We start from the raw sequence: 26,547 nt of genomic DNA on the forward strand, positions 1-26,547 counted from the left end.
TACATGTACATTCTTTAATTTATACACAACCAAATGGTGTAAAACATGAATGGAATTACGGATGCGAGAAATAGCATGAAAATAATGCAGTCCACAAAGGAACATAAAAAAAACACATGTCTGAAAGGCTTACAACATGAGCATGCTTGGCTTCAACTTCGGACAGTTTGGTTTTATGACAGGAGACAAATCCCTTCATATCTTCACTGGTTTTATATAGTCTTATCATTACAATATATATGGTCTACCACGATCCTTGTCCCTATGAGTAGGGCGTTTGGCTGAGATTGAACTGGGGTGCCTTTATAATCTGTCTTGCTAAATGCTCTCTGCTGTAGTGTCCAGGTGAACATACTGCTTATGTAGTGCTATTTCTATACTGACAAGTTCAGTTTGCATGTCCGAACTACATAAAAAGCAGTGATAAAATTGATTCACTCTTGGATGACGTTTTGCTTCTTAATACAGATCATTTTGACAAGACTACTTTGTGTTGGAATGACACAAAAAAAGACACACAAACACTTGATACTGCAATCCTGAAGGCACTGCAGAGTCTGATAAGCTGAGCTGGTTGATCCAAATGTAAAAGTAACACATGAGGTATTGCAAGGACACAATACACCAACACAGGATGATGCAGCACGGCTGAAAAATATGTCAATTTCCTGGAGGGACACAGGAAGAACGCTAGTTTTATCCTTTCGCACGTATTAACATTGACAGAAACATGTGCCACACACACTGTATAAAGGAGGAATGTATACATGCATGTATCGTACCTGCTTGTAACGCCCGGCTTTTCCCATGCAAACTAAGGTTGCAATTTGCAACTAGAGAAGAAAATACAAATGTGATTGCGCAGCAGCAGTTGGCAGTTGCATTCTGTAATCTATGCAATTATGTGGATGTTAACACTGCACCCTACGAAAGAAAGGTTTGACTCTCCTACCACCTGTGGGACGACCAATACATATCATCTAACAAGGCGCAGGGCAGCGATTCTCTAACACCAATGACCCACTAGCACACAAGGCAGACAATACACACTCATATCAATCAGTCAATGTTCAAAATGAGTTGATGGTCTCCAGTCATTGTGTGCAATACAACTTATTCAGATCTAGGAAGAACTCGACTACTTGGTCTTTCCCTTCTCTCCACAGGAAGAGATGGCAATCAAGACTCTTTTCTTTAGTGGTACTTCGGCGGTAGAATGACTCATCTGTCATTCTAATACATTTGTTACAAGTCCTACCATTTTTATAGTATTACAGTCGTTATTTTTATTGTTAATTTCATTATGATCTGATATACAATTTTGTTAAAAGCATTTTGTGGTGTTGTGCATAAAGCTTTATGGTTGTTGATCATATAGTTGTTTTTTTATTATTTGTTTTGTAGGTCACTTTAGACAAAAGCGTCTGCTAAATACCATAACCATCCTTTGAGTCTCAAGACCAGCTGATACCAGTTAAATAATACATGCCTTTTATGAAGGCTTGAGGGCTACCTGTTTGAGTATTCTTGTAGATTTTGTTAAACGCAACGTGTCTGCACGTCTATTCTGTAGATAAATGAAAATGACAGCAATATTATTACATGAAAACAGTGTGGCAGTGGAATTGAGTTGACATGTGAGCTGACTAACATTACTGTAATGAACAGTATTGTAAATTCAAAACTGATCTGGGCTTCAAATCTGCCTTTGCTCTCTTAAAGTTCACAATTTTACTTCTACACAAGAAAATATTAAGTGCGATTGTTCGCAAAATTAGCCATCCCAGCCGTGCTGGTGAATTAGTCCACTAATCTTGGTCCACTAAAAACCTTTCAACTTAATCACCCTCGCAACAAGATGATAAAGACAGAACACTCCAACTATGCGGTACCATTAGCTTGAACATTAAAGTTAATTCTCCACTTATAAAACACCACGTGAACATTTTCACATCTCCCTTATCTGGAACAAACTTTTTAAGCATGCAGTTGGTTGAATGTTTATAATGTCAGAAGCTCACGGCTTTCCAAATTCACATCGTCAGCATACCACTAGAAACATTTACCTTCCTCGGTGAAGACCACTGAATCAAACAAAATGCAGATCCTCAGCATATCACTAGAAGTTGAGTATTTAGCAGACACTCCTCCTCCAAAGTGACGTACAAAGGTGTCAACTGCTTGCGCAATCACATAATATTAATAATAAAACTTAAGAATTGCTTGGACAATCACATAATCAGTGCTCAGAAGAATGTGTGAACCTATAGGTAAAGAGGCAATATTCATGCAGAATCATACATGACAACACACCTCCAGGTGTGATCTTTCCAAATGATCTGCATTGGAACATCCACCTTCCTACAGTAAAGTAAAGCTTATCCAATGATTGAGGTACAAGGGTAAAGCCCGGGCCTTTGTTTGCCAGTAGAAAAAGAAAGAGAGCATTTGTTTGTTTGGGAATAGAAGAAACAGATAAAAACACTATACTGCATATAGAAATATCGAGATGGAGACAGAAGACCATTTTAAAAGGATGAGTAAAACAACGTCCACGCTCTGTCCACCTCCCACTTGAGGAACACATCTCCACCCCTCTCTCCCTCTCTCTTCATCTCTCCACGCTGTGTCAGCGCTCTCCTCCTCATCCTCATCCTCCTCCTCATCCTCCTCCTCCTCTGTCGGCCTAAAGTGACTCCCTCCATTCGCGTAGTGTCCCTTTCCTCCCCAACCCTGAATTCTTTACACAGCAGCGCTCCCTGGTGGCGGGTCGCTGGAACAACTCCATATTCCTGGCCAGACTGGGGATTGGTGTCGGGCTCCAGTGATTCGAAACAGGGACAGTCTGAGGTCGTTTGGCTGGGGCGGCACAGTGCGGCGCTGCGCTTACACGCGGCTGGTGGGGTGGCAGCGGTAGGTGCAGTTCTGCAGGGGGTCGCACTCCGCCTCATCACCGGCTGCCCCAGAACAGCCCCCCTCACACTTGGCCTCTGGTTGGAGAGAGAGAGAGAGAGAGAGAGAGAGAGAGAGAGAGAAGAAAGAAAGAAAGAAAGAAAGAAAGAAAGAAAGGGGTATATGTTCAGTTCTGTTCTGACAAAAACTCACTCATCATACTGAAATTCATCACGAGACCTCAAAGTAAACAGATTCACACAGAGACTAGAGTAGACAAGGTGAAGATGTGCCCTCACCACTCCGCTGCTCCACCTCCTCGTCCCGCTCCGGCAGCAGCTGGTGGCCGTGGCAGGGGCTGGGCAGGCTGGGCTGGCTGGGGCCCTCCTGGCTGGTGCCCAGCTGCAGGCGGCGCATGTGCCGCACCACCGCCGTGGCGTTGAAGGCTTGCTGAGGGTGGCACAGGGGGGGAAAGAATACACTCTGAGTACACTGGGCTTTTGCACTCACAGCCTTTTACCCTTTCACCAGCTACTAGCACTTCCAAAACTCAGCTGGGGGGGAAGACTGGTGCTTCGAATGGCAAGGCCTGTCATGGGGTTTGATTCCAATATGGGCCCTCCTTTTATAGCGCCCCTTGCTGGCAGTTAAAGTAAATTATGCAGTGGGAGAGCACTTCATATGCTCTTTCTTCCAGTGATGATAACAGCCACACTGTGCTCTCATTATGCCTCAGTAGGCACACAACACTGACACGTCTGGAGGCCCAATGGAGCAGCAGATGCAGGAGGAGAGACCCTTACCTTCCATTTGCTTTTGGCAAAGTTCTTCTTGATCTGGGCACTGACAGACTCGTGGATATTCTTGTCCAGAGCCGTGTCTCCAGCAATCCTGTGGAGACGAGAGGCAATATTAGGACTAATGGGCCCTTCAAAAAACACACACACCTCCTCACAGAGGGGGGAGAAGCAATCGCCGCAAATACAATGGGCGAATCTTGGGAACCGATTTTAATTCAACTCGCAGACAGCCCAAGCTGACTCTCTGACAGTAAACAATTAACGGCCCCACATGCCATAAATCACTGCAGTTACACAAGGCACTGTGGCGAGAAGTGAATGAAGAATGGCCCTGCGCTTTGTGCATGTGTGTGTGTGTCTGTGTGTGTCTGTGTGTGTCTGTGTGTGTCTGTGTGTGTCTGTGTGTGTCTGTGTGTGTCTGTGTGTGTCTGTGTGTGTCTGTGTGTGTCTCTGTGTGTCTCTGTGTGTGTCTGTGTGTGTGTCTGTGTGTGTCTGTGTGTGTCTGTGTGTGTCTGTGTGTGTCTGTGTGTGTCTGTGTGTGTCTGTGTGTGTGTCTGTGTTTTGTAGGGGATGAGGTTACGGAAGTCCATACCAGGGATGCTGAAGGGCCTGATCACATGTGTAGCGGCCTCTGGGGTCCTTCTCCATCAGATGGACGATGAAATCTTTAGCTGCAAACAGAACGTCACGCACAGCTCAGAAGCTGCATTTTCAACTGCTACATGAATGGCTTTGCAAACACAAAGACAAAGAAGAATGAATCTGCTTCTCAGATGTTCTCATTATTCATTTCTGCAGTGGTGTCCTGAGACCACTTTGCAAGAAAATGAATGCTAATCTCGAGGAAAAACTGACAGTTGGACGAGGGATCAAAAGAGCAGAAATCCAGAGGAAGCTTTTCCAGTAACGTGAAACTGCTGACAAGTTTAGAAAAATAACGCTTAATGGATACTGGCCTACAAAGACCTTAAGGAGGTGTGTGTGTGTGTGTGTGTGTGTGTGTGTGTGTGTGTGTGTGTGTGTGTGTGTGTGTAAAGAACACTACCTGAATCGGAGATGTCATCCCAGTATGGAGAATCAAACTCATACTCTGCCTTGAGGATCTGTTCAAACAGCTTGGCATCGTTCTCATCATAGAAGGGAGGGTATCCACAGAGACTGCAAGCAGGACAAAACCCAAGAAAACAATGAAGTGGAGCAACACCATTCTCTCAGAAGATCATTTTGTCCTGAAGGCAGTACACACTCACAGAAAACCCTTCAGAGCACCTCTGTACAGACCACTGTGGAACACTGAAGCTTATGTGAAACCTAATTAGTTGGAAATGAAAATTAATCAGACGGCTCGTTTATGAAAACCCATTTGTGTGAGTGCACCATCTTCACAAACAATAATAACAACAAGGGCCTCGAGCTCAAAAGGACTTCAGCTTGAACGAGCAGGAGAGGAAGAGAGAACAGAGCTGCTGCACGAACACAAAGGCCAAGCACGAGAGCCCCTCAGTGTGAAGGAGAGATGAGGAGAGAGGAGAGATGAGAAAAGAGGCGAGATGAGAGAAGAAGAGAGAGGCGAGATGAGGAGGGAGGAGAGATGAGAAAAGAGGCGAGATGAGGAGAGAGGCGAGATGAGGAGAGAGGAGAGATGAGAAAAGAGGCGAGATGAGGAGAGGAGTACTCACAGAATGTATGCGATCACTCCGATGGACCAGCAGTCCACCGCCTTGCTGTATGGTTTCTGGGCCAGGACCTCGGGAGCTGCCACACACACACACACACACACACACACACACACACACACACACACACACACACACACACACACACACACACACACACACACACACACACACACACACACACACACACACACACACACACACACACACACACACACACACACACACACACACACACACACACACACACACACACACACACACACACACACACACACACACACACACAAAACCACAGTATTTTCATATCTGAATTCGCACGGTTCTTAACTTCGATTGGTCACAGGCTGCTCTGGGTTTTCTTAGCTGGCAAGCATGCTGCTGCATGAATCAGGCTCTCTCCGAAAACAATGGCTGTTTACCATGACCCCTGGAGGTCCTCTTCACAAAACACCCCATCTCCTATGTCCCCTATCTATGCATGGATACAAAGCTTGTTAACTTTTATCGCTCTGGCGTATCAACATTGTTTTAACGATAAGCGCTCCCTAGCAGAACTGGGGGAATATCCGATATGGGCTTACAAACAGCACACTTCTCTGAACCTGAGCGATCATTCAAGCCTGTATTTTGATCTCATTCTTCAGGGCTTAAGATAGTTATTACCATTTACTCTCTCCCACCAAGTATAGGACTGGGTGTCGCATTACACGGTTCAGTGCTCTGTTTGATCCACTGATATTATCTTACAAGATAATGACTTTGGGTGTGTAGGTGTGTGAATGAGTGTGTAAGTCTGTGTGTCTGTGTCTGTGTGTGTCTGTGTGTGTCTGTGTGTGTCTGTGTGTGTCTGTGTGTGTCTGTGTGTGTCTGTGTGTGTGTGTGTGTGTGTACAAGTGAGTGAGAGCGTGAGTGCATGTGTGAGTGAGTGAAGGCGTGAGTGAAAGAGAGAGAGAGAAAGAGAGAGAAAGACTGTGTGTGTGTGTGTGTGTGCATGCGTGTGTGCGCGCGCGTGCGTGTGTGTGTGTGTGCATGCGTGTGTGCATGCGTGTGTGTGTGTGATGTGTTGGACATTGAGTTGACATTGGCCGGCGGCCCTCTGCTCCGTACCTACGTATCCTGGGGTACCGCACGCTGTGGACATGACGCTGCCCGAGCCCTCGATCTTGGACAGACCGAAGTCGCTGATCATGATCTTGGAGTCCTCGTCCATGCTGTAGTAGAGCAGGTTCTCAGGCTGTGGGGAGTAACACCACAAGGGTCAGGCTGAGGCGGACCTCCAAGGCCGATCTGCTCCACTGCTGAACTCAGAGTCATGAAGTACAGCCTCTAAACTCTCAAGCCTTATCTCTCCTTTTTAATCTTTCTCTCCCTTTCCTCCCCTTTCTTTCCTCCCTTCTTACTCCCTTCTTTTTCCCAAGCACCCCACATCACTCTCTCTCTCTCTTTCTCTTCAGCCTCCTGGTCAGTCATTGTCCTAGGAATATCAGCCTCTGCTCTCTCAAGCTTTTCTAACCCATACATGTTTTTCTCTTTCTCCCTCTTTCTGTAACTCTATTTCTCTCAGTTTTTCCTTTCACCCCATCAGTCTTTCTTCCTCTCCCTCACAACACACTCTCCAGACTACTTAATTAGCTATCCGATGTGAGGATCAATCTATGCACACTTCACCGCACCGCCTGTAAACAAACGAGCTCATTAGTGGGGTAGGAGAGTAATGAGCTTAATTTAGTCAGGCCCTCTAGTCTACGCCACGGACAAGGAGACAAACAGCAAAGTGTTACATTGCATAATGTAATAAGTTCTCTGCTAATCAGTCACACAGGCATATCCTCTGTATAAAATAAAATCCTCTGCCACACTTGGCAATGTCTTCAGCACTGGGTGATTCTACTTATTTTTTTTCTAGTTTGTCTTTCCCATGTTATCTTCCTCTGCTTTCATTGTGACTCACTGGTTCCCTCACTCCTTAGCTTTGAGGTGACTGAATGCCCCTTAGGAGTTCACCTTGAGGTCACGATGCACAATGCCCATGTCATGAAGGTACTTCACGGCGTCCAGAATCTGCTGAATGAGTTTGCTGGCGTCCTTCTCAGTGTAGAATCCTTTCTCCACGATCCGGTCAAACAGCTCCCCACCAGACACCCTGCCAAGGACAATCTGTGTTATATTCACTCCAGCTTCCATCTACTCTTTCTCTGTCTCTATCTATCTATCTGTCTCTATCTTTATCTTTATCTCTCTAGGTCTCCATCTCTCTCTATCCATCTTTCTATCTATCTGTCTCTATCTTTATCTCTCTAGCTCTCCATCTCTCTCTGTCTCTATCTATCTGTCTCTATCTTTATCTCTCTAGGTCTCCATCTCTCTCTATCCATCTTTCTATCTATCTGTCTCTATCTTTATCTCTCTCTATCTATCTATCTATCTATGTATCTCTCTCTCTCTCTCTCTAGCTCTCCATCTATCTATCTCTTGACATGAACACAGACTAGATAAATATCTGTGTCTTCTCCACTAGGAGGAGGCCTTTCTCTCTTAAAGAAATACTATCTTTCCTCCTTTGAGCAAAAACAGACTTGTTTATCACCAGACATAGCTAGTAAAGAAAGACCTACAAAAATGCAGTCTGGCAAACTGAGAAGATTCTCACAACATTTCACAAATAAAAAAAAAAAAACTTGAAAATGAAAACCAAAGCTCAAACATGGGAGACAACGACCCTGTCGGCCTGGAGGTCACTCGTGATGTGAAGTGGAAAGTGTCAGCGAGTGAATCCCTCTTGCTGGCTGGCTGTGCTGGCTGCCTGCCTGCCTGCGCGGAGCACAATGAACGCGTAAGGGGGAGAGGGAGAGGGAGAGCCGTTCGCCGGGGGTCGGAGGAGACTCTGTGAAGCGTGAGGCGGCAGGGCGGATCCCTGACGGAGATGAAAGCTGGCCTGCGCCGGTTACGCGCTGAGCCCAGAGCCTCCATCCCTGCCACTGGCACCAGATGGCAGGGTGCCACTTAAACCAAAAGAGGAGAGGAGAGGAGAGAAGGAGAAAGGAGAGGAGAGGAGAGGCGAGGAGAAGAGAGGACTAGAGGTGGGTTGGCGTGTTAAAACTCACCCCTTTTTTGTGGCTTTGTTTCGCGGTTATCGCAGCTGACAAGGTGATACTGACCTTGTTATGCTGAATAGCCACCCCCTCAATGATTAACCTCCCAAATACGCACAACACATTCCCCTCTCCCTGCTCTCTCATTATCCCCCCCTCTCTCTCTCTCTCTCTCGCTCTTCTCTGTTCTCTCTCTCCTGTTCGCTCTTTCCCTCTCCACCCTTTCAGTGACATTTCAGTGTGGCTGGTGGGCGGCAGACTGCAGGTGTGGGCATATTCTCATGGAGCTCAGCAGTGATCTCGCCATAAGCCCAACCTCTCCTCTCTCCTCTCTCCTCTCTCCTCTCTCCTCTCCTCATGCCACTGCCTTTACCGTGATTCCCACGCAGAACAAACAATACGGAGGCCTTTCAAGGCACATGTGTAATTAAACGTGGGTGACATTCAGCGTGGGAGAAATCTCTGTGGGGAGTCTAATCTACTCCCCATCTCTCTCTCGCTTTCTCTCCATCACTCGCTTTCTCTCTCTCTCTCTTTCTTTCTTTCTCTCCCTCTCCCCCACCCTGTACTTCCATCCACCAGGGAGCGAAGGCAGTGGGTTGCAAAGGACCCCAAGCTATGCTCACCTGACTGAATTATGATGATACAAAAGAACTTGACACTCATGCACACACACGCAATACACACCACATACTGAGACTTAAGAACACTGTAGCCTCGTGCCTGGTGGTGTTACATACAGCAATCACAGAGTGGTTTATTGTCTTCTGACATTAATGGAGAGCACAGTACTGCCCCCCCCCACCCCCACCCCCACCCCCACCCCCACTCCCCTTTATAAAACAGACCATCAGCTTTTGGAATCTGATTTCTGTAACACAAATGTGTTAAACTAGCTCTGGTAGGAAGAGAGAAAAATAACAGGCTCTGTAAAACAGAAGATAATCAAATCCATTTTTCACAGCTTTGCAGGGCCCATTGTGCCAGAGTCTGGCGTGTGTGAAACAGTGTGGTAGTGGGATGGCCTTCATACTTTCTTGCTTTTTCCAAGAGAGAAACATTGGGCCTAAGTTGGCATCTTGAATGAAGTGTGGCACACTGACAACCACCTGTTCACGGCCAGCAGCAGGCTCCAAGCCATCTGTCCTTCTGCTCAAGCCCTCATTCTGTTTATGAGCCTGCCACAGCAGACTGCTCCAGGATGCGGACAACAGCTAATCGCTAACAGCTAATCGCAAACAATACCAAACACCCGACTTATTCACGGTCCTCTACTCACTGCAGCGCCAAGTAAAATGAGTTTTGTGAAGAGGTAAATTCAAAAATATGCCTCATCCAATAATCCCCTACATATAGATGTTTGCCTGGAAAAAGTGAGTTTAAACAGGGAAACGCTCTCAAGCACAAACTCATCATGTGCTAATCCTCCTAAACAGATATCGCAGTTAGAGTTTAAGACTTGAGGATGATATATGTTTATAAGAAGAAAACTGATACTCACAACTGCATGACAAGGTAGAGGTGCGACTTGTTCTCGAAAATATCCTCCAGGGTTACAATGTTGGCATGTTTAATCCTGGGGAGGGGAAAAAGAAAGAGAGAGAGACAACAAATAAAATACATCAGTCAGACCGAATGCATGCTGAGCACTAAAGAATAGCAGAAGAATAGAAGAATGGCCAATTTTATTTACAGCCGGGTGTAAAGTGCTGCTCCCACGACCAGTCTGCCAGCTCTTGGCCTCTTTATCAAGTTGACCTGAATAAACATTTCCAGTGTACTCTGCACTAAATCCGAACAGGCCCATCAATTTCTCCATGTCTGCTCCACAGCCCCCAACACACCCCACTAAACTGGGCTCCATCGTGCCCAGAAATAGGTGAGCTTAAGCGGGGGAAAGTGAAAGATAAGGGCTGGGCAGCTCGTGGATCAACTTCCCACTGCAGGCAGGAAATCTGTTCTCTGCACCAAGCCAAGACAGCGGCCCCACGTCTCCAGATGTGACAGAGAAAGCCATCCTGACGGGGCCCAGTGTGGAGACAGTCCTGGCATCTACTGGGCTAGCAGGTGCTAGCAGGCACACAAGCAGGCCAAGACAAGGATGACATGGATCTAGTTAGAAAGTAAGCGGTTGATCAAATAGGAACTGTTCTATGAACCAAGAATTGAATGAGAACTGAAACTGCGGTCCAGGATATGGGCACACAATGATTCTTGAGAGGACATTATGTGCACTGCTTATACTCCCCACAGTGATGAAAAACAAATTAGAAAAGTAAAGTAGAGACAGAGGGGAGAAAGCGAGTTTGTTGTACTTTTCTGTGGTGCACAGAGAGAAAAAAAAAAACACACACACACACACACGGGGGCTCTAATTGGCTGTGCGGCACGTCGCAACGCCCCCGTGAGGCACGACAGCTTGGCGGAGGATCGGAGCTGAGGTGAGTCACCGCAAACCCCACTGTTTTATTATTTTCTTCTTTCTCCTATTTCATATTTTTTTTCCCTGTTCCATTCTCCTTTCTCAAGCCAGAGCTCACCCACTCACTCCGGCCTCCTCCACAGAGCCCTTTCAACGCACACGCACACGCACACGCACACGCACACACACACACACACACACACACATGCACACACACACGCACACACACGCACAAAGAACCCCAACCAGGAATGACCTACTACTCAAGGCTTGGGCGCCGTGGCGTTACGCGATAAGTACGCATAAGCACGCACCTGCACAAGGCCAGCCGTGGCTTTTGGCGTGACTCATCGGCAGGTACAGCAAACACAGAAGCAGCACGCAGCAGAGGGAAGCTGGGAGGGGGCGGTTAGCCTCAATCCCACAACACACAGGCAAAGCTTAACTGGAACAAATCGACACGGGGGCATTAACACGGTTGTAACAGGAGGGCAGGTCTTCGGATGCACAAAAAGAAGGTAGAACATTATTAAAACCTCATTCAGTGAATTCGGTATTCAGCATTGGGATAAGCAGCGAGCAAAAGTGCTTTATCACTATCACAGAGGTGGTGAGAGAGTAAATACTGACAAGCTATATCTGTCCACAAACCACACTGGCCCTCACACACTGGCAGTCACACCCCATCCAGCTTTAATAAGGAGTGCCACACTCTACACAGACCCATGGAAGGGTTGTTGCAGAGGCCCCCCAGATCATAGTCTTTATGCACTTGCAAACCTGACGGGACAAGAGTTTTTATCACCTTATTAAGTAGACGAGTGGACCAGTTCTAAACCGAATCAGTGCAAAACAAGAAAGCCTTAACGTACTAACCTTGTGATCATCTAAGTAAAGGACTTCTCTGTTCGAGAAAGCAAGAGAGCATTGTTCGCGATACCGAATCACAAGAACCCCTGTTCTAATGGGCCCTAATTTAATATACCGTGGGTTCTTATGAGCAACAAAGAAGGGCATCGCGTCAAGCTATTTTGATTACTAAGGCACATTCATTTGGTAATTTCATAACATAAGGGTTTCCAGGGTGGGCCGACGCCTCACTTGGATGTGTCTGATCAGAAAGGCGTTCCATGGAAATTGTTATGAGGAAGGCGTTCTGCCACTTCCTTCTTTGAAATGTAACCTGCGTCTTGGTTTTCAAAGTCTGGCAGGTGCATCTAATGTAATCTCTACACAGTTTGATAGCATAACATTGAGCACCCCGTTACTAAATTGGCCAATCATTTAAGGTCATCCTCAAAGAATTTCTTTGCAAAATAACAAAATACTCCCACAGTTTAATGGCAAAACAGTCCCAGTCACTCAACAACGGAAAAAACAAGAGAAAAGTATTGATCCCACAACAACAATTCTTTCCATGGAGTCACTTGCGATAATGTAATGCTTTTCAGATGTCCATGAAACGCAAAATGAATAATCCAACAATAATAAAACAAGCGAAAAATTTAATAATATTAGGAAACGGCATCTACCTTGATTAATTCCTTTTTTTAACGCAAACTAAGTGACCAGTAAGCCATAGGACAGAGAGAGGAGTGCAACGGTGAAAAGTGAACGACCGTAAAGAAAATGTATCATCTACCTCATCTCATCTCTGGGGAATAATTAGACTGCATTATACATTTTCCAATAACGTTTTATACAGAACATACAGTGGGGAAAATAAGTATTTGAACCCCTGCCGATTTCGCAAGTTTGGCCACTTGCAAAGAAATGTGTGATCTATAATTGTAATGGTAGGTGTATTTTAACAGTGAGAAATAGAATATCAACAAACAAATCCAGAAAATTGCATTTTATAACATTTATGACTTTATTTGTTTTTGATGCAGAAAATAAGTATTTGAACCCCCAAGCAAACAGCAATAATTCTGGCTCCCAATGACCAGTTATGTGCCCAAGAAGCACACAGATTAGTCCTCATTAGGCCTAACAAGTTACACCTGATCTCAACTTGTGACGTATATAAAAGAAACCTGTCCAAAGAATCATACTTCACACCTTCAACCTCACCACCATGGGCAAGACCAAAGAGTTGACCAAGGACGTCAGAGATAAGATTGTAGACCTGCACAAGGCTGGAATGGGTTACAAAACCATCGGCAAGCAGCTTGGTGAGAAGCAGACAACTATTGGTGCAATTATTCGTAAATGGAAGCAACACCAAACAACTGTCAATCGCTCTAGGTCTGGGGCCCATGCAAGATATCCCCTTGTGCGGTATCGGTGATCATCCGAAAAGTGCAGAATAACCCCAGAACTACACAGGGGGAGCTTGTGAATGATCTCAAGGCAGCTGAGACCACAGTCACCAAGAAAACCATTGGCAACACACTACGCCGTAATGGTTTGAAGTACTGCAGCACTCGCAAGGTCCCCCTGCTCAAGGAAGCACATGTACAGGGCCGTCTGAAGTTTGCCAATGAACACTTGAATGATTCTAAGGAGGATTGGGAGACAGGATGCGGTCAGATGAGACCAAAATCAAGCTCTTTGACATCAACTCGACTTGCCGCGTTTGGAGGGGGAAGAATGCTGAATATGACCCCAAGAACACCATCCCCACCGTCAAGCATGGAGGTGGAAACATTATGCTTTGGGGCTGTTTCTCTGCCATGGGTACAGGACGACTCCACTGCATCGAGGGGACTATGGATGGGGCCATGTAACGTGGAATATTGGGCTTGAACCTCATTCCCTCATTCCCTCCCATTGAAAACGCAACCTTAAGGATTTGGAGAGGATCTGCAAAGAGGAGTGGACCAAAATCCCTCCTGAGATGTGTGTAAACCTGGTGACCAACTACAAGAAAAGTCTGACGTCTGTGCTTGCCAACAAGGGTTGTTCCACCAAGTACTAAGTCATGTTTTGCTAGGGGTTAAAATACTTATTTTCTGCATCAAATGCAAATTAAGTCATAAATGTTATAAAATGCAGTTTTCTGGATTTTTTTGTTGATATTCTGCTTCTCACTGTTAATATACACCTACTATTACAATTATAGATCACACATTTCTTTGCAAGTGGCCAAACTTGCGAAATCGGCAGGGGTTCAAATACTTATTTTCCCCACTGTATAGGCTAATAAGATTGATTTGATTGTGAGACGACTTACAGGAAATCTACTGTATACTGACTGACACAGCTTTCTGTTTTTCAAGCTTTCTACATCATGTAGACACTGAATAATTATAATATATTATATATATATATATATATATATATATATATATAATTATTTTATCAATACCTATATGACGAGGTCGATTATTGCACGACACTAACACTATTACGATGACTGGTATTTTGCATAAAGAAAATACAGCTCTATGAGGTTGGTGTTACTAATTCAAGCAATATTACTGAACTCGCAGTGAAATGTCAATATATATGTTAGTTTTGGTAGCCTATGTTTGCAAACAAAACATACCTAATGAACAGTGAAAATTAGACAAATATTTGGCGGAATTATTCCATTTGTAGACAGAGAAATTGCGCTCCTTCTCACTTTTGGCCTGTCTTCATTACCACCATACTGAGAGATGTTAGGCTATTTTAGAACGGTAAATGGGAGAGCAACACATTGATCAGTGCTCTAAACTGAGCATGCTGTAAAATACAAAAACTCTATTTGTGGTGCATTAAATCCCTGATGAATGATGGACTACTGGATTATTTCTACTGGATTATTTCAGCGTAGAGTGTAGTTGCATAGCCTACGTAGCCATTTGGTAACATATTTTGTTTAGTTCATGTTTTTGGTTTATCAATTGATAAGCATATTTACATATAAAAATAATTTTCCTAACATAATTTCTGTATCCTGCTTTTATGCATGTATTAGGCCCATAAGCCTATATGTTAAATAATGTGAAGCTTTCGTGAATTCAACATATGTCATCCTTTCACAATGACAATTTAACAGTTTAAATATTTTCATACCATGCACTGATGTCTGCTGGACTTGAAATAAACAAATGAAAAGTGGCTTATCACAGCAGCACGTCAGAATTCCTGTCAATATGATTGGCTTATAAGACACAAATTCAACACCACACCCACAAATGAATATGCCATTTCACCTGTCTTACAAAGGCCTACTGCTACTGTCGCGTCCTATGAGTGCATATGTGGAAATAACAATAATTTTTCGACCCAACTTGGCTGCCTTTGACGTTGCACTATTTACGGACTTATTACGTCATGAGTGTGAGGCACAGCTCGTTGCCCTTTTAAACTAGGGCCCAGAGTGTGTGATGCCATTCTTTCAAGTCCTTCTGGACGGGTAACATTCTTTGTGTGGCAATGCTTGCAGTACTTTTGCTCACCACAAGGTGTCTTCCTTCTAATTTCAGGATCCTTCACTGAAGTTAAACTCCCTTTAACCCACAGGATTAATCACTTTTCTGCAACCTATTCTATCCTCAATGACTTCCTCTATGATCAAGCTCAACCGATTCATGATATGAGGAACATGAGTCACATGTGACCAAGTGAAATTGTATTGTGGTTTTTTATTGTACTGTGGTAGGGATGAGCAGAAGGATGAGTAATGCCTTAGAGCAAGGTGGATCTGGAGGTTTTGGGAGAGACAGAAGGGACGGCGCGTGGGATGGCAGAAGGCACACAGACACAGGTGACTGATGAGGATAATAAAGGCAGTGTGGCGTAAACATCCCAACTAGGCCCATGCCCTGTGCTAGGATCTCTCTCTCCCTCCCACAAACACACACACGTGCAAAACACTCACACACCAGAGGTTCCAAAGTTCAATCCTCAAATCACATTCAACGCAGACTAAGGGGGAAAGGGCTCCATCATCCTCTCATTAGCACAACTGAATAAGTTCCAGATGTAAAGAGTTGTCATGGTGCCATATCTGGCACTGTTGCCAGCCTCAACTGGGGTGAGAAGAGTGCGAGTGCACGTGTGTGTGTGTGTGTGTGTGTGTGTGTGTGTGTGTGTGTGTGTGCGAGTGTGTAGCACTCCATCTTGCATCAGCAATGAATCACCTGTGAGCTCTTTAAAGCAGCACGCTCACAAAACCAAGGGTTCGTTTTATCTGTTTGTGTGGGTGTGTGTGTGTGTGAGTGTGTGTGTGTCTTTGGATGAGTGACTGTGTGTGTCTGCGTGTTTTCTGGCTTCACACACTCGTGTGCCGAGGTTGACAATTCTCACCAGCCATCACGACTGGCTGGGTGTGAACAGTCAAGCAGGGGATAGAGGGAGGTTTCAAAAGCCCACTGATTGAAGTACTGCTGTAAAAAATGTATTTACCCTGCGCGCAAAAAGAGCCTGACCAAGCTAATGATGTGAACCCCAAAACAATAGCATGCTAATGTCTTTTTCACAGGAGCGCGAGAACCGCAGCTCCACCAAGCACTGAGAAAGAAGAAATCTTGAGCGCTTCTCTGAAATTATCTCCTGTGCCTAAACAACTTCTCTTACCCTCAACGTAACCACTTGAGTGACGCAACCACAGTGACTAACCACTTCTTTTCCCATGGGCTGTTGTTTGGCCGGGGCCTTGTGATGTAACACCAGCATATGCTGCCACTAGTAATTGGCTGCGGAGAGCAGTTTGCTCGGCTTTTTGACTCAACACAAGTCGCGTCGTCGCCTCGGAACCATCTGCTCTGAAGCGCTGCGTCACCCCCAACGCTCAGGCTCGGACACCCCGCAGCCCCAGTCCTGCCCAAATGAGCTCCACCAGAACCAGAACCAGAACCAGAACCAGAACCCCCCCCTCTCTCTCGCCCTCTCTCTCTCTCTCTCTCTCTCTCTCTCTCTCTCTCTCTCTCTCTCTGTGTGTGTGTGTACAGAATGAGGACTTTCATCTCCTTCTGCTCCTTTTCTATCACAACAAAGTATTTCCACTCATCTTTCTCTGTGTCTTTGTCAGACACACATACTCATACACTCATATACACACACACACACACACACATTAGTCTTCCTCACTTGTCACTTGTGAAAAGATCTCTGTGCAACAGCTAGGCCTCTGTGCCTGCTGTAACCCAGGCAACAAGGGAACTAAAAATAGCTTTGGCTCCATCGGTTCAGTCATTTCCGGTGCTTCATAATTCCAGTGGTTTTAACAGGAGGTATTTTAACCCTGCCGTTATCATTAAAGTAATTGTGGATGGCATTATTTGGCTGAGAAAGAGTGTGCTGCCGTTAAGAAGCTAAAGAGAAAGTATCAGAGAATCATTTTTGGCCTGTACTTAAATAATGCATGTGATTTTCCTTTCTGTGTCAACATTCATACAAGTTCTGCTGCAGCTAGCTATAGAGTGGTTTAACATACAGCATATGTATACATATTTGAGGACAGACTTGGCTGACGTACTTGTGCAGGACGGCAATCTCGTTCTCGATGCTGTTCTCCTTGCCCTCCAGGGCTTTCTTGGGGATGCACTTGATGGCCACCAGCTTCTGCGTCCTCTTCTCCTCCGCTAGCACCACCTCTGAGAAGGCCCCCCTGCCAAACAAGCACCAAGTCGAGAATTAGATAAGGGAACTGACGTGTACTGATGAGGCAAAACATGACACGTTTTTTCTTTTACACAGCAGTGCCTATGAGCAAACCGCAGCCTGTTGTGAGAAGGCGTTTAACAAAAAAAAAAATGTGATTTGAGATCGCTCCAAGCGACAAACTGTGTGCAAACAGAGACATGTCATGTGGTTAGCTGAAAGGTGAAAGCGCACGTGTTGCCTGCTCGAGTAGTGCTGGGGATTAGCACCAGAAAAACCACAATGTGACAGCAGAACAAAAGCTGCAGAGTTGCTTTCATTTACTGTACAAAAAAAAAAAAAGAGTGATGAGGGTCTGCGGCAGGTTCAAGTTGGTTACACCTCTTAGCGTTTCGTAGGAAGGAAAGCAGTACTTTGGGAGAAATTCTCTGGAAACTCAAGGGCGCCGCAAAGAATCCAAACCTGCTTCAACAAGTCAACAACCAAATGTCAACAACCAAAAGTCAACAACCAATTTAAAGCCCTGAGCCCACTTTTTAGCCCTGCTCTGAGTCCAGAGATAAGATCTGTTGTCTCACCAGAGGGGAGTGCATCTTGCCTACTGTATGTCTCCCAATAGTCTGGAGTAAACTGTGTGTACATGGGGGTTTGCATGTCCAGTGCACGTACGGTCTCACCCCCCTCCCCCATCCTATCACTCCCGTCCTCCACAACTCTGACCTTATATTGAGCCATTGCAGTGACAGTCTGGAGCTCCAGGCTCTATGAGTTTATCTGTGTGTGAGTATGTGTGTGTGTGTGTGTGTAGGATGGAAGAGAACATGTTGTCCCATCATGTGACGGATCTCTTTGTGTACTTTCGGGTGAACTCAATACGTTTTTAAAATGCCACTAAAACAAGGAGAACATTTCAAAAGAGTTTACACGCCCAGTTTGCATTGTGAGGAACTCTCTTGTGGTTTGCCTTGCCGGTGCTTGTGGATTTGGCCTAAAACACCCGTGCAGCATGGTCTAGCAGGGTTCCATGTCCCAAAGGGAGACACCAATTAAAATTCCAGTGGATCTCCAGAGTATTTCAACTCAACAGGCCAGCACGAGACATGAGACCACAATGCCCCTCAGCCTGTGATAAGAGCAGACTTGATAAGCACTTGTCCCCAGACTAAAATACACACACACACACACACACACACACACACACACACACACACACACACACACACACTCCCTTTCTATTTTCTCTCTCTCTCACTCACTCCCTCTCACTATCTCGCTCACACACACACACACACACACACACACACACACACACACACACGCTCCCTTTCTATTACAGTGTCTCAACCACAAAAGAGTGAAGCTGTAAAACTGTTTGTATGAAAACCAGCAGACAAACAACACCAGAATATCTCACCAGCATATCTAAAACAAGGGCTGCTGCCCCGCATTCACACCTCTCTCTCTCTCAGTGCGCCAGCAGAACACCTAGCTCTGATAACACTTCCAGCAGTTTGAGTTCAATATTTGAGGAGGAATCAAATGGCATGGGGTTGTGTGTATCTGTGTGTGTGTGTGCACGCGCACCCATCCACGCAAAGCAAACTTTCTATAGACCACAGCATCTCCTTTCCAAGCAGGATGCACCCATCACATCAAGGAAGCTCAGGTCCGGCATCGAGAACCTCTGAGCACACAACCAAAATCCTGGTGATGAGACGGCACCACCACCATCACAACATCCACATCCACCACATCCACCACCACCTCCACCACCATCACTACCATCCCTGCTCAGCAAACAGCAAGTGTGAGCGCAGTGTTGTGCCCACTCGAAGCTGAGCGAACTGGGGTGGAGTGTTGACAGAGCACGGCCAGAGGCTTCTGCCGAACTCCCCGCAGCCACACTGCTGACTAAGGCACCCGTGCAACGTCCTTTGGGATGAGAGTCAGTGTGAAAATCACATTAGCTCTTCATTGATGGAGAGCGAAGGGGATGAAAGTGTGGAAGGGTAAGTAAGGGGCTGGCTGGGTGAGCGGACATACTGTAGTGCTGTGCTGACAAAAGGCACAACCGAGGGGAAGGCACAACTGTGGAAAGGGGAGTGTAGTGCAAGCCCTTCCTCCTCTTCTCCTCCTCTTCCTCCTCTTCTCCACTGACACTGGGCCTGTGCAGTGCTGTCATTTCATTTCATTTATATTTGAAGTGACTCAACTGGTGCACTCAAACTTGCGCATTCAGAGTGGTAGTGTCAGATCACTTCACAAAGTCTGATCCGCTTTTCAAGCGAGCGCTACATTTTTTACCAGGCAGAGGGCACGTGTGAATAGACTTGCAAAAAGAGAGTCTGTATTTGCTGCGAGTGAGTTGCTAAGCTGTGACAGTCATGTGTCAAAAAGCCTCTCAGACAAACCGGCAGACGGACAATCATGTGGCCAAACATGAGAGGCCGAGAAGGGCGTGAAGCATGAGAGGAGACAGCATGTCTTTGCCATCCCTGGTCACTGAGAGGTGGATTACTGGGACCAACCAAACATTTAATATTCATTGACATGCCATTGACATTCATGTCTATACATTCATGGAAATGCATTGCTAGGTTTTCTGCTTACTCCTTGGCATAGTGTCTACAGTGAGGCTCAACAGCAGCTGCTGCTGACTGATGCAACACCAGGTAATTCTGTGAGAGGGAGAGAGGGGGAAAGTGCCACAAAACAGACGGCAAACCACACAGACACACAAGTGAGCTGGTGAAAAAGGGGGAGATTGTGGGAAGCAAGAACGCCAGACCAGCAAGCCCTCTGAAAGGTCAGGCCTCGCACACACTGAGGGCCATCTGGTGAGGAGAGGAGGCGGACGACGAAAAACAAAACTGCCCCAATGCATCAGTGACGTCCCAGATGGCCAGCGCCATAATTCAAGGGGCCCCGCATTCAGCCTATGGATGTTTACTGTCGAAAGAGACGCTGAGAGAGAGCCCCCAGAGACTTCATCCAAGACAGACATGTGTGACGTGCTTCCCTCGTGCTCCCTCTAGCCACATGTGGGAAGAGCAGCTTCGGAAACTTCAGAGTCACCAGATAAGCCTGTAGGCAGTCGTGGGATGTATTCCCCTTAAGCAAGTGACCTGTGTGTCAGTGGAGTTCTAAGACAGATGTACTAACAAACTAATGCGGGTTGGCTGACATTGGCATCCACACCTGTGTAACCAGATGTTGTTCAAATTTGTCTTTATCCTACTTGTCTCCTTCAGGACAGCATCCCTCTATACATCTGTGGGGGAGACTGTTAGGCCCAACTGGCATGATGATGACTACCTCCTCATCACCCTTGTGACCGTATCCACACAGGTAGAGACAGAGATAGAGGCCACAGCAGCATTAGCAGGAGCTGGCACATAACCCATGACTGCTAGAGCACTCCCCAACCCACCCTCATCAATACACACACACCCACACAAACAGGTTAATGCCCACACACCACCCATCCCGGATAAATCTCTGGGCCCAGCCTGAAGCTCCCATTACCCCTTTAGCACACCCCAACCCACCTTCATCAATACACGCACCCACACAAATATACCAAACGCCCACACACACACACACACACACACTTCTCGTTTGGCTTCACTTCCAGAATATGCCTTTCACTTCCTTGACAGCTCCAAATTCCATTGTATGCAAATACAATGACAATAAAGGCTTTCAAAAAACTCCCCTCTCATGACTTTCTGTTTGCTACTTAGTACTACTCAAAGTTTTACTGCTACCGTATCTGACAGTAGAACACCACTCAACCTTTAGTTAGATCACAGAAGGGCCGATCAATACGATGACACTGAAAACCCAGCCAGTCTAGTGACTTTTTTATTTTTTTTTAACAGCCATACATCCATGTTCTACTTTTAAAACACCTTGTGCTATTTCGGCTTGTCCAGAGCTGCTCAAACAGAATGTCATCACGAAACTTTCCAAAGTAAGAAAAAAAAAAAAAAACACTGACGTCTGCAGTCTCCCCGGACCAGTAAAAAAAAAGAAAGAGAAAGATGAACAAAGTTTTTCAGTTGATATTGACATACCAACAGGTATCGAGCGTTTCCATCTGGTTAACCTGAGTCCGCAGAGAGTGAGTGACACTGTCTGCACACAGGACGGACAGGCTGAAGGAAGAGCTCAACACTGAGAGTGTGACGAAAAGCCATCAGCGGGAGGGTGGGCACAGTGCAGGGGGTCACAGAGACATTTACATTTAGTCATTTAGCAGACGCTTTTATCCAAAGCGACTTACAAGGATATATACACATTTTACGAGAGAGAGGGGGGGGGGGGGGGGGGGGGGGGGGCTTCTATTTTAGTGTGCAGGGGGGACGTGCAGTGATATGCTGAAAACCAGGGCAGTGGACTGGCAGGGTGCATTTAGGGGTAACCTTCTAGACACCTTTCAAAACCACACAGACACACAGAAGGATGTGCCAAGACCAGTTTCAGTGAGGTTGTAGCGCTCAGACATCCTGGCGAACACAATCTGCCATGATATGTTTAAGCACAGTAACATGAAGAACTGGATTTGCATTTCCTGAATACCAGAGCTTGCAAAGCAAATACAATATATAATAAAATGTAAAACAATTATAACATAAAAGATTAGAAAGTTGATATTTCTACTTCGCTAAGCAAGCACTATATAGTGGAGCGGAGTATAAAATAAAAAATAAAAAACACATTTAGTAATACTCTTCCCAATCTTGCTGTACCACAAAGTGTCCAGGATAAATGGCAACATTTCATCAGAACCTGTTTTTGAATGTTGCATTGGTTATGGAATGGTGCCTTTTTTGAACTGATGGACAAATCAAAATCCACTGATTATCACATCCTTTTTATGTTTAACCATTTAACTATGAGCATGGACTTTCAGATGAAAGCAATACACTTTTTGTAGTGCTTTTTGGAATAATAGCTCTATTTAAAATGGTCAATTGATAGATAAATAAATAAGTCTGATAATAGAGTAAAACTAATACCAATATACTAACTAACACTAATACTGTGAGTAAGTTTAAAATAACTCTTGGAATAACTTTAAAAAGTTCAAGAAGAAGCAGCTTTGTTCTCCATGAAATCAAACTGGGTTATGAAACTCAGCACCAGGTGTTCCGTCAGTCATGACCTGCGGGTGGTGCTGAAACTGGGTCAGAACATGGATGCCAGAGGTGCCAAACTGGGACGATTTAAAATGTTCTCCCACAGTAAATTAGAAGAAAAAAAGTTACAGTAAAAAAACAAACAGTTATTTGTTATTAAACAGATAATACTATATTCTTTATCTTTCTTTCATTGTCATATCTTGTGACACTCACCGTCTTTGGCGGTTTGGTAAAGCTAGGCCCAGTTCATCCCCATCCAATAATTATCACCACCAGATCAGCCTCATTTCCTGCCAATGTCTGTCTGGCTGCCATGGTATTAAGCAACAGGAAGGAAAGGGGCAGCTGTGAGGTTGGTGTCTGTGATAGAGGCAAAACAGCTGCAGACTTGGAAGAGCTAAATGAGCCGCAACCTGATGGTCAACCGGAGGCAAACCAGCATCCAAGTTTGTGCCATAGAGGACAAACAAGGAGTCGTCTAATAGCAGTCACTGGGGTGTACTGCTTTAGGCAACACTGCTGAAGCTAGTGTGCATTCCTAATTGCTGTTCCCATGATGTGGCTTTTGGACATCAAAGTAAAGGGGGAAAACTGTGGGGGCGACCTGCTTTAATGTGTCAGTTAGTCCGGATGAACTGCCTACGAGCACAACATGGGAAAAAAAAGGGAACGATGTCAGGGAAGATTGATCGAGAACCCTGCAAGTCACTTTTGTGTGGTTTAGGGCCTGCAGAAAGGTCTTGGGAAGACTAGATGTGAGATACTGGGGTATCCTTCTATATTTGTCCTTTTAAAAATGTGCCCCGTTTGAACAGATTGCTTTTTTCTTTGTATTTGACCCGATTCCTCAACACTGAATGTTTGACAGTAAAGGGGTGGGGGAGAAAGAAATGTCAGCCATGCATGATCTCAACAATTCCACAGGGGACATTTGTCAGATATCAAACCCAACAGGCACTGAGGCAAAAATGAAGTAACGTGCCGTGTGCAGTGAGTGTTCTCATATTTGCCCACATGGTCTACATGCACTGATATGGTAGCGGTTCTCTCGTGACAGCGGTTTCCGTTGTTGAGGCTGTAAGCCAGGGGCTGGACAGCTCTAAATGTTAACAGTGAAATTTGCAGAGCCTGTCTAATCAAATGTGACAAAATGGAAAAACTGGTTCACTAGCACAGAGAGTGGGGGGGGGGGGGGGGGGGGGGGAGAGTAAACATCAGTTATAAAGCACTGTGCATAACAATTCCTGTTTAATGTTTTAAAGCAGGAATCTTCTCACAGAGATCATTCCTCAATTGCTGTACTGTGTTCAAATCCTTGGAAAATCCTTGGAAGATGTACAAAGACAACCTGGCATTAGGACTCCTGAACCAATGTTGCAGCAAATTCCATGAAACAGGCTTTTTGTCTAAGTACTTGGAATGATTGCTCCCCCGGGACTTTCCTGTTATCAAAACAATAGTGACTGCGCCTCCGTAAACAACTCTTGTTGACACGAAGGTCAATTCCCAGTCATCTCAGAGGAAAACTGTCAACGAGGAACCCATACTGGAACAGAACACTTCCATTTCAGTGGGGGACACTCCATAGAAATAAAACCGGTCTCCGGTTACTGTCCATCTCGGAGTCTAGCAATTAACCATTTCAGCGAAGAGAGCCAAGGAGGCTCCTCAGTAACTGTGCACAGTACTGTTTCATCAGTGCAGAGTGTTTCCATTTAGGGTCTAGGTCCTCTCTGGGGAAGCTGATTAGGTATTTGCCGGGAAAATGGAGGCAACAGGTATGAGAACCTCAGGTGCAACAATCCCGCTAATTAACTAATTGCCCCATATATAACCCATAGTTTTCCCATGACAACATGCCCATCAGAGACATACCACTATGGCTAAACATCTCTCTTATTGGGAAATGTATTTTCCTAAGACGGAATCCTATAGGCTTTACTGGAGGTGCAAATTTTCAAGTCAAGTTAGGGGAGGATACAGTCAGTGTGTAGCACATAGCAGGAACACTACTCGCTACTACTCGCTATTCACGTCATTAAAATAAGGTTGGGGTTCAGCTTATGGTCTTAGCTCACAATCCTAGCACCAAGCAACAGTCTTTTCCACATTGTCAAAAACAGAGCCCATAAAATAGATGTTACAGTTAGGGATATGTGTGTGAATGTGCAAGCCGAATTGTGTCAAGTCGGTTCATCGTAATTTTCACTGATAATCATCTGGGAATCCAGACAGACCATGTGGCTCTGTTTTATCGGGGCTCAGGGTGTAGTACAGCAGCTAGGTGTGGTTTCCCACAGTTTGAGAGTGAACACTCCCCATGAGGCAAAGTGTGTGTGTGTGTGTGTGTGCGTGTGTGCGTGTGAGTATGCTTGTGTGGTTATGTGTCTATGTGTGTATGTATGTGTGTGTGTGTGTGAGAGTATGCTTGTGTGGCTATGTGTGTGTGTGTGTGTGTGTGTGGATGGCAGCTGAATTATAGATGGGGCCGGGACACTTCCCTGTGTCTCCCAGGCTGGTAACAACACCTGCTCGCAGCTCATTCACCCAGCAAGCAGATCAGAGCAGAGGAGAGCAGAGTCAGTCAGGGGACTAAGCACTGGAGACCTACTCCTGAAGGCACCCACCATGGGACCACTGCACTGCACAGCAGAGCATACTACATACTACATAGACAAACTGTACACCTTCACTATGGTTTCCATGAAGGGGGTGGGGGATGGAAGAGCTTCATTTGTGAAAAGAGCAAATATGGGAACAGTGGGTGAACAGTGGAGGGGTTTGTAAGCAGTTAACATATTTGCTCTTGACAAATGACCGGATCGCACCTTGAAATCCTGGGAGCAATCATATCTATGCTCAATCACAAGTTGTACCTCATTTAGATGAGAATAACTGGTATGAATTTAATTGAAGCACATAGATCAACTATCAACTATCAAAATCCAACAAAAAAATATTTCAAGACATTTTGGACAAATCACCAACCCCGTGTTGTTATGATTGCACTGGATTGGAATCCAAGTCACTCGAGATCTGAAAAAGTGAATGCTTATTCTCTAGAGACCTGCCCTTATAGGTCCACAGCTCAGGTTATGACACCAAGCTGATTTGTGTACCATTACTACTGTGAGGCTCCATTCATTGGCTTTGAATCAATGAAACACGATCTCTTTCCAGTATGGAAACTCAATATCATTGTCGGCATCCCTCTGTTCAAAGTGTGGCCAATAACACAATTCATCTCTTCTCTGTGTGGACTCTCACTGTCAAGTACTGTGGAGCTATTGCGGTTGATCCAAACACCATTAAGTGCTATACACCACTGAGAAGTGGTAGAGAGAGCAAAGTTTAGCTGCGCCACTTGTCCACTCAACGGGTCAGGGAGTAAAATAACAAACGAATGAATCAGACAGCAGAATAAAGACAAACAAAATGAACATCAAATCGAGAAGAAGAGGGAGAAAAAGGACAGAATTGGGATGTTCAGTGCTGTGGAGCTCAATACTTTGTTATAATTGAAAAGGACTTCGAGCAGTAAAAGGTGAACATAAGACATCCAGATGTCTAGGAAGCAGAGTGCGGTGTATCCACGGGATATGCAGATAAGGATGTTGTCAATTCTCTGGGAAAAAAACACCAGAACAAGTAGAAATCCAGCCTTAACCCTTCTGAGGGGAGGAAAAGCACACAAATAACCCTGAAACTCATCATACTGAGAAAACCACAGCTAAATCGAGTCCAACTTGTGTGTCCAAAGTCAAACTGCTGCAGACAGCTGTGTTCTACAAAAATGGCAAAACTCCAAACAACTGGAGTCTGCCTCTTAGACGCTTGCTTCACTGGCCGTCCTAGTGATGGTCAGAGAAAGCCCCATATCCAACAGCCGTTGAACAGTGTGAGAGCACTGCGGCGGTGCTCCATCAGGCTCATTGATTTCAGATGATTCCAGAGCCTGCCTCCTCACTGCGTCCGATCTGTGAA

At 45.4% G+C, this 26,547-nt stretch overlaps 1 protein-coding gene across 3 annotated transcripts in view; it reads right to left on the reverse strand.

Annotated features, from left to right (window-relative positions):
* camk1b (calcium/calmodulin-dependent protein kinase Ib) overlaps positions 1 to 26,547 on the reverse strand; it is a 48,497-nt gene continuing 21,950 nt past the window's right edge. For all 3 annotated transcript variants that reach the window (XM_031567531.2, XM_031567530.2, XM_012841172.3), the window contains 10 exons: positions 17,295 to 17,426; positions 9,965 to 10,039; positions 7,376 to 7,514; positions 6,479 to 6,605; positions 5,372 to 5,447; positions 4,738 to 4,850; positions 4,285 to 4,363; positions 3,696 to 3,783; positions 3,192 to 3,342; positions 1 to 2,990 (listed from right to left, as the gene is read on the reverse strand). In XM_031567531.2, the coding sequence (XP_031423391.1) occupies positions 2,887 to 2,990; positions 3,192 to 3,342; positions 3,696 to 3,783; positions 4,285 to 4,363; positions 4,738 to 4,850; positions 5,372 to 5,447; positions 6,479 to 6,605; positions 7,376 to 7,514; positions 9,965 to 10,039; positions 17,295 to 17,426 (1,084 nt within the window). In that variant the 3' untranslated portion in view covers positions 1 to 2,886. The remainder of the gene's footprint in view (positions 2,991 to 3,191; positions 3,343 to 3,695; positions 3,784 to 4,284; positions 4,364 to 4,737; positions 4,851 to 5,371; positions 5,448 to 6,478; positions 6,606 to 7,375; positions 7,515 to 9,964; positions 10,040 to 17,294; positions 17,427 to 26,547) is intronic.

This window comes from Clupea harengus, chromosome 5, assembly GCF_900700415.2.
Source record: "Clupea harengus chromosome 5, Ch_v2.0.2, whole genome shotgun sequence".
Classification (NCBI taxonomy): domain Eukaryota; kingdom Metazoa; phylum Chordata; class Actinopteri; order Clupeiformes; family Clupeidae; genus Clupea; species Clupea harengus.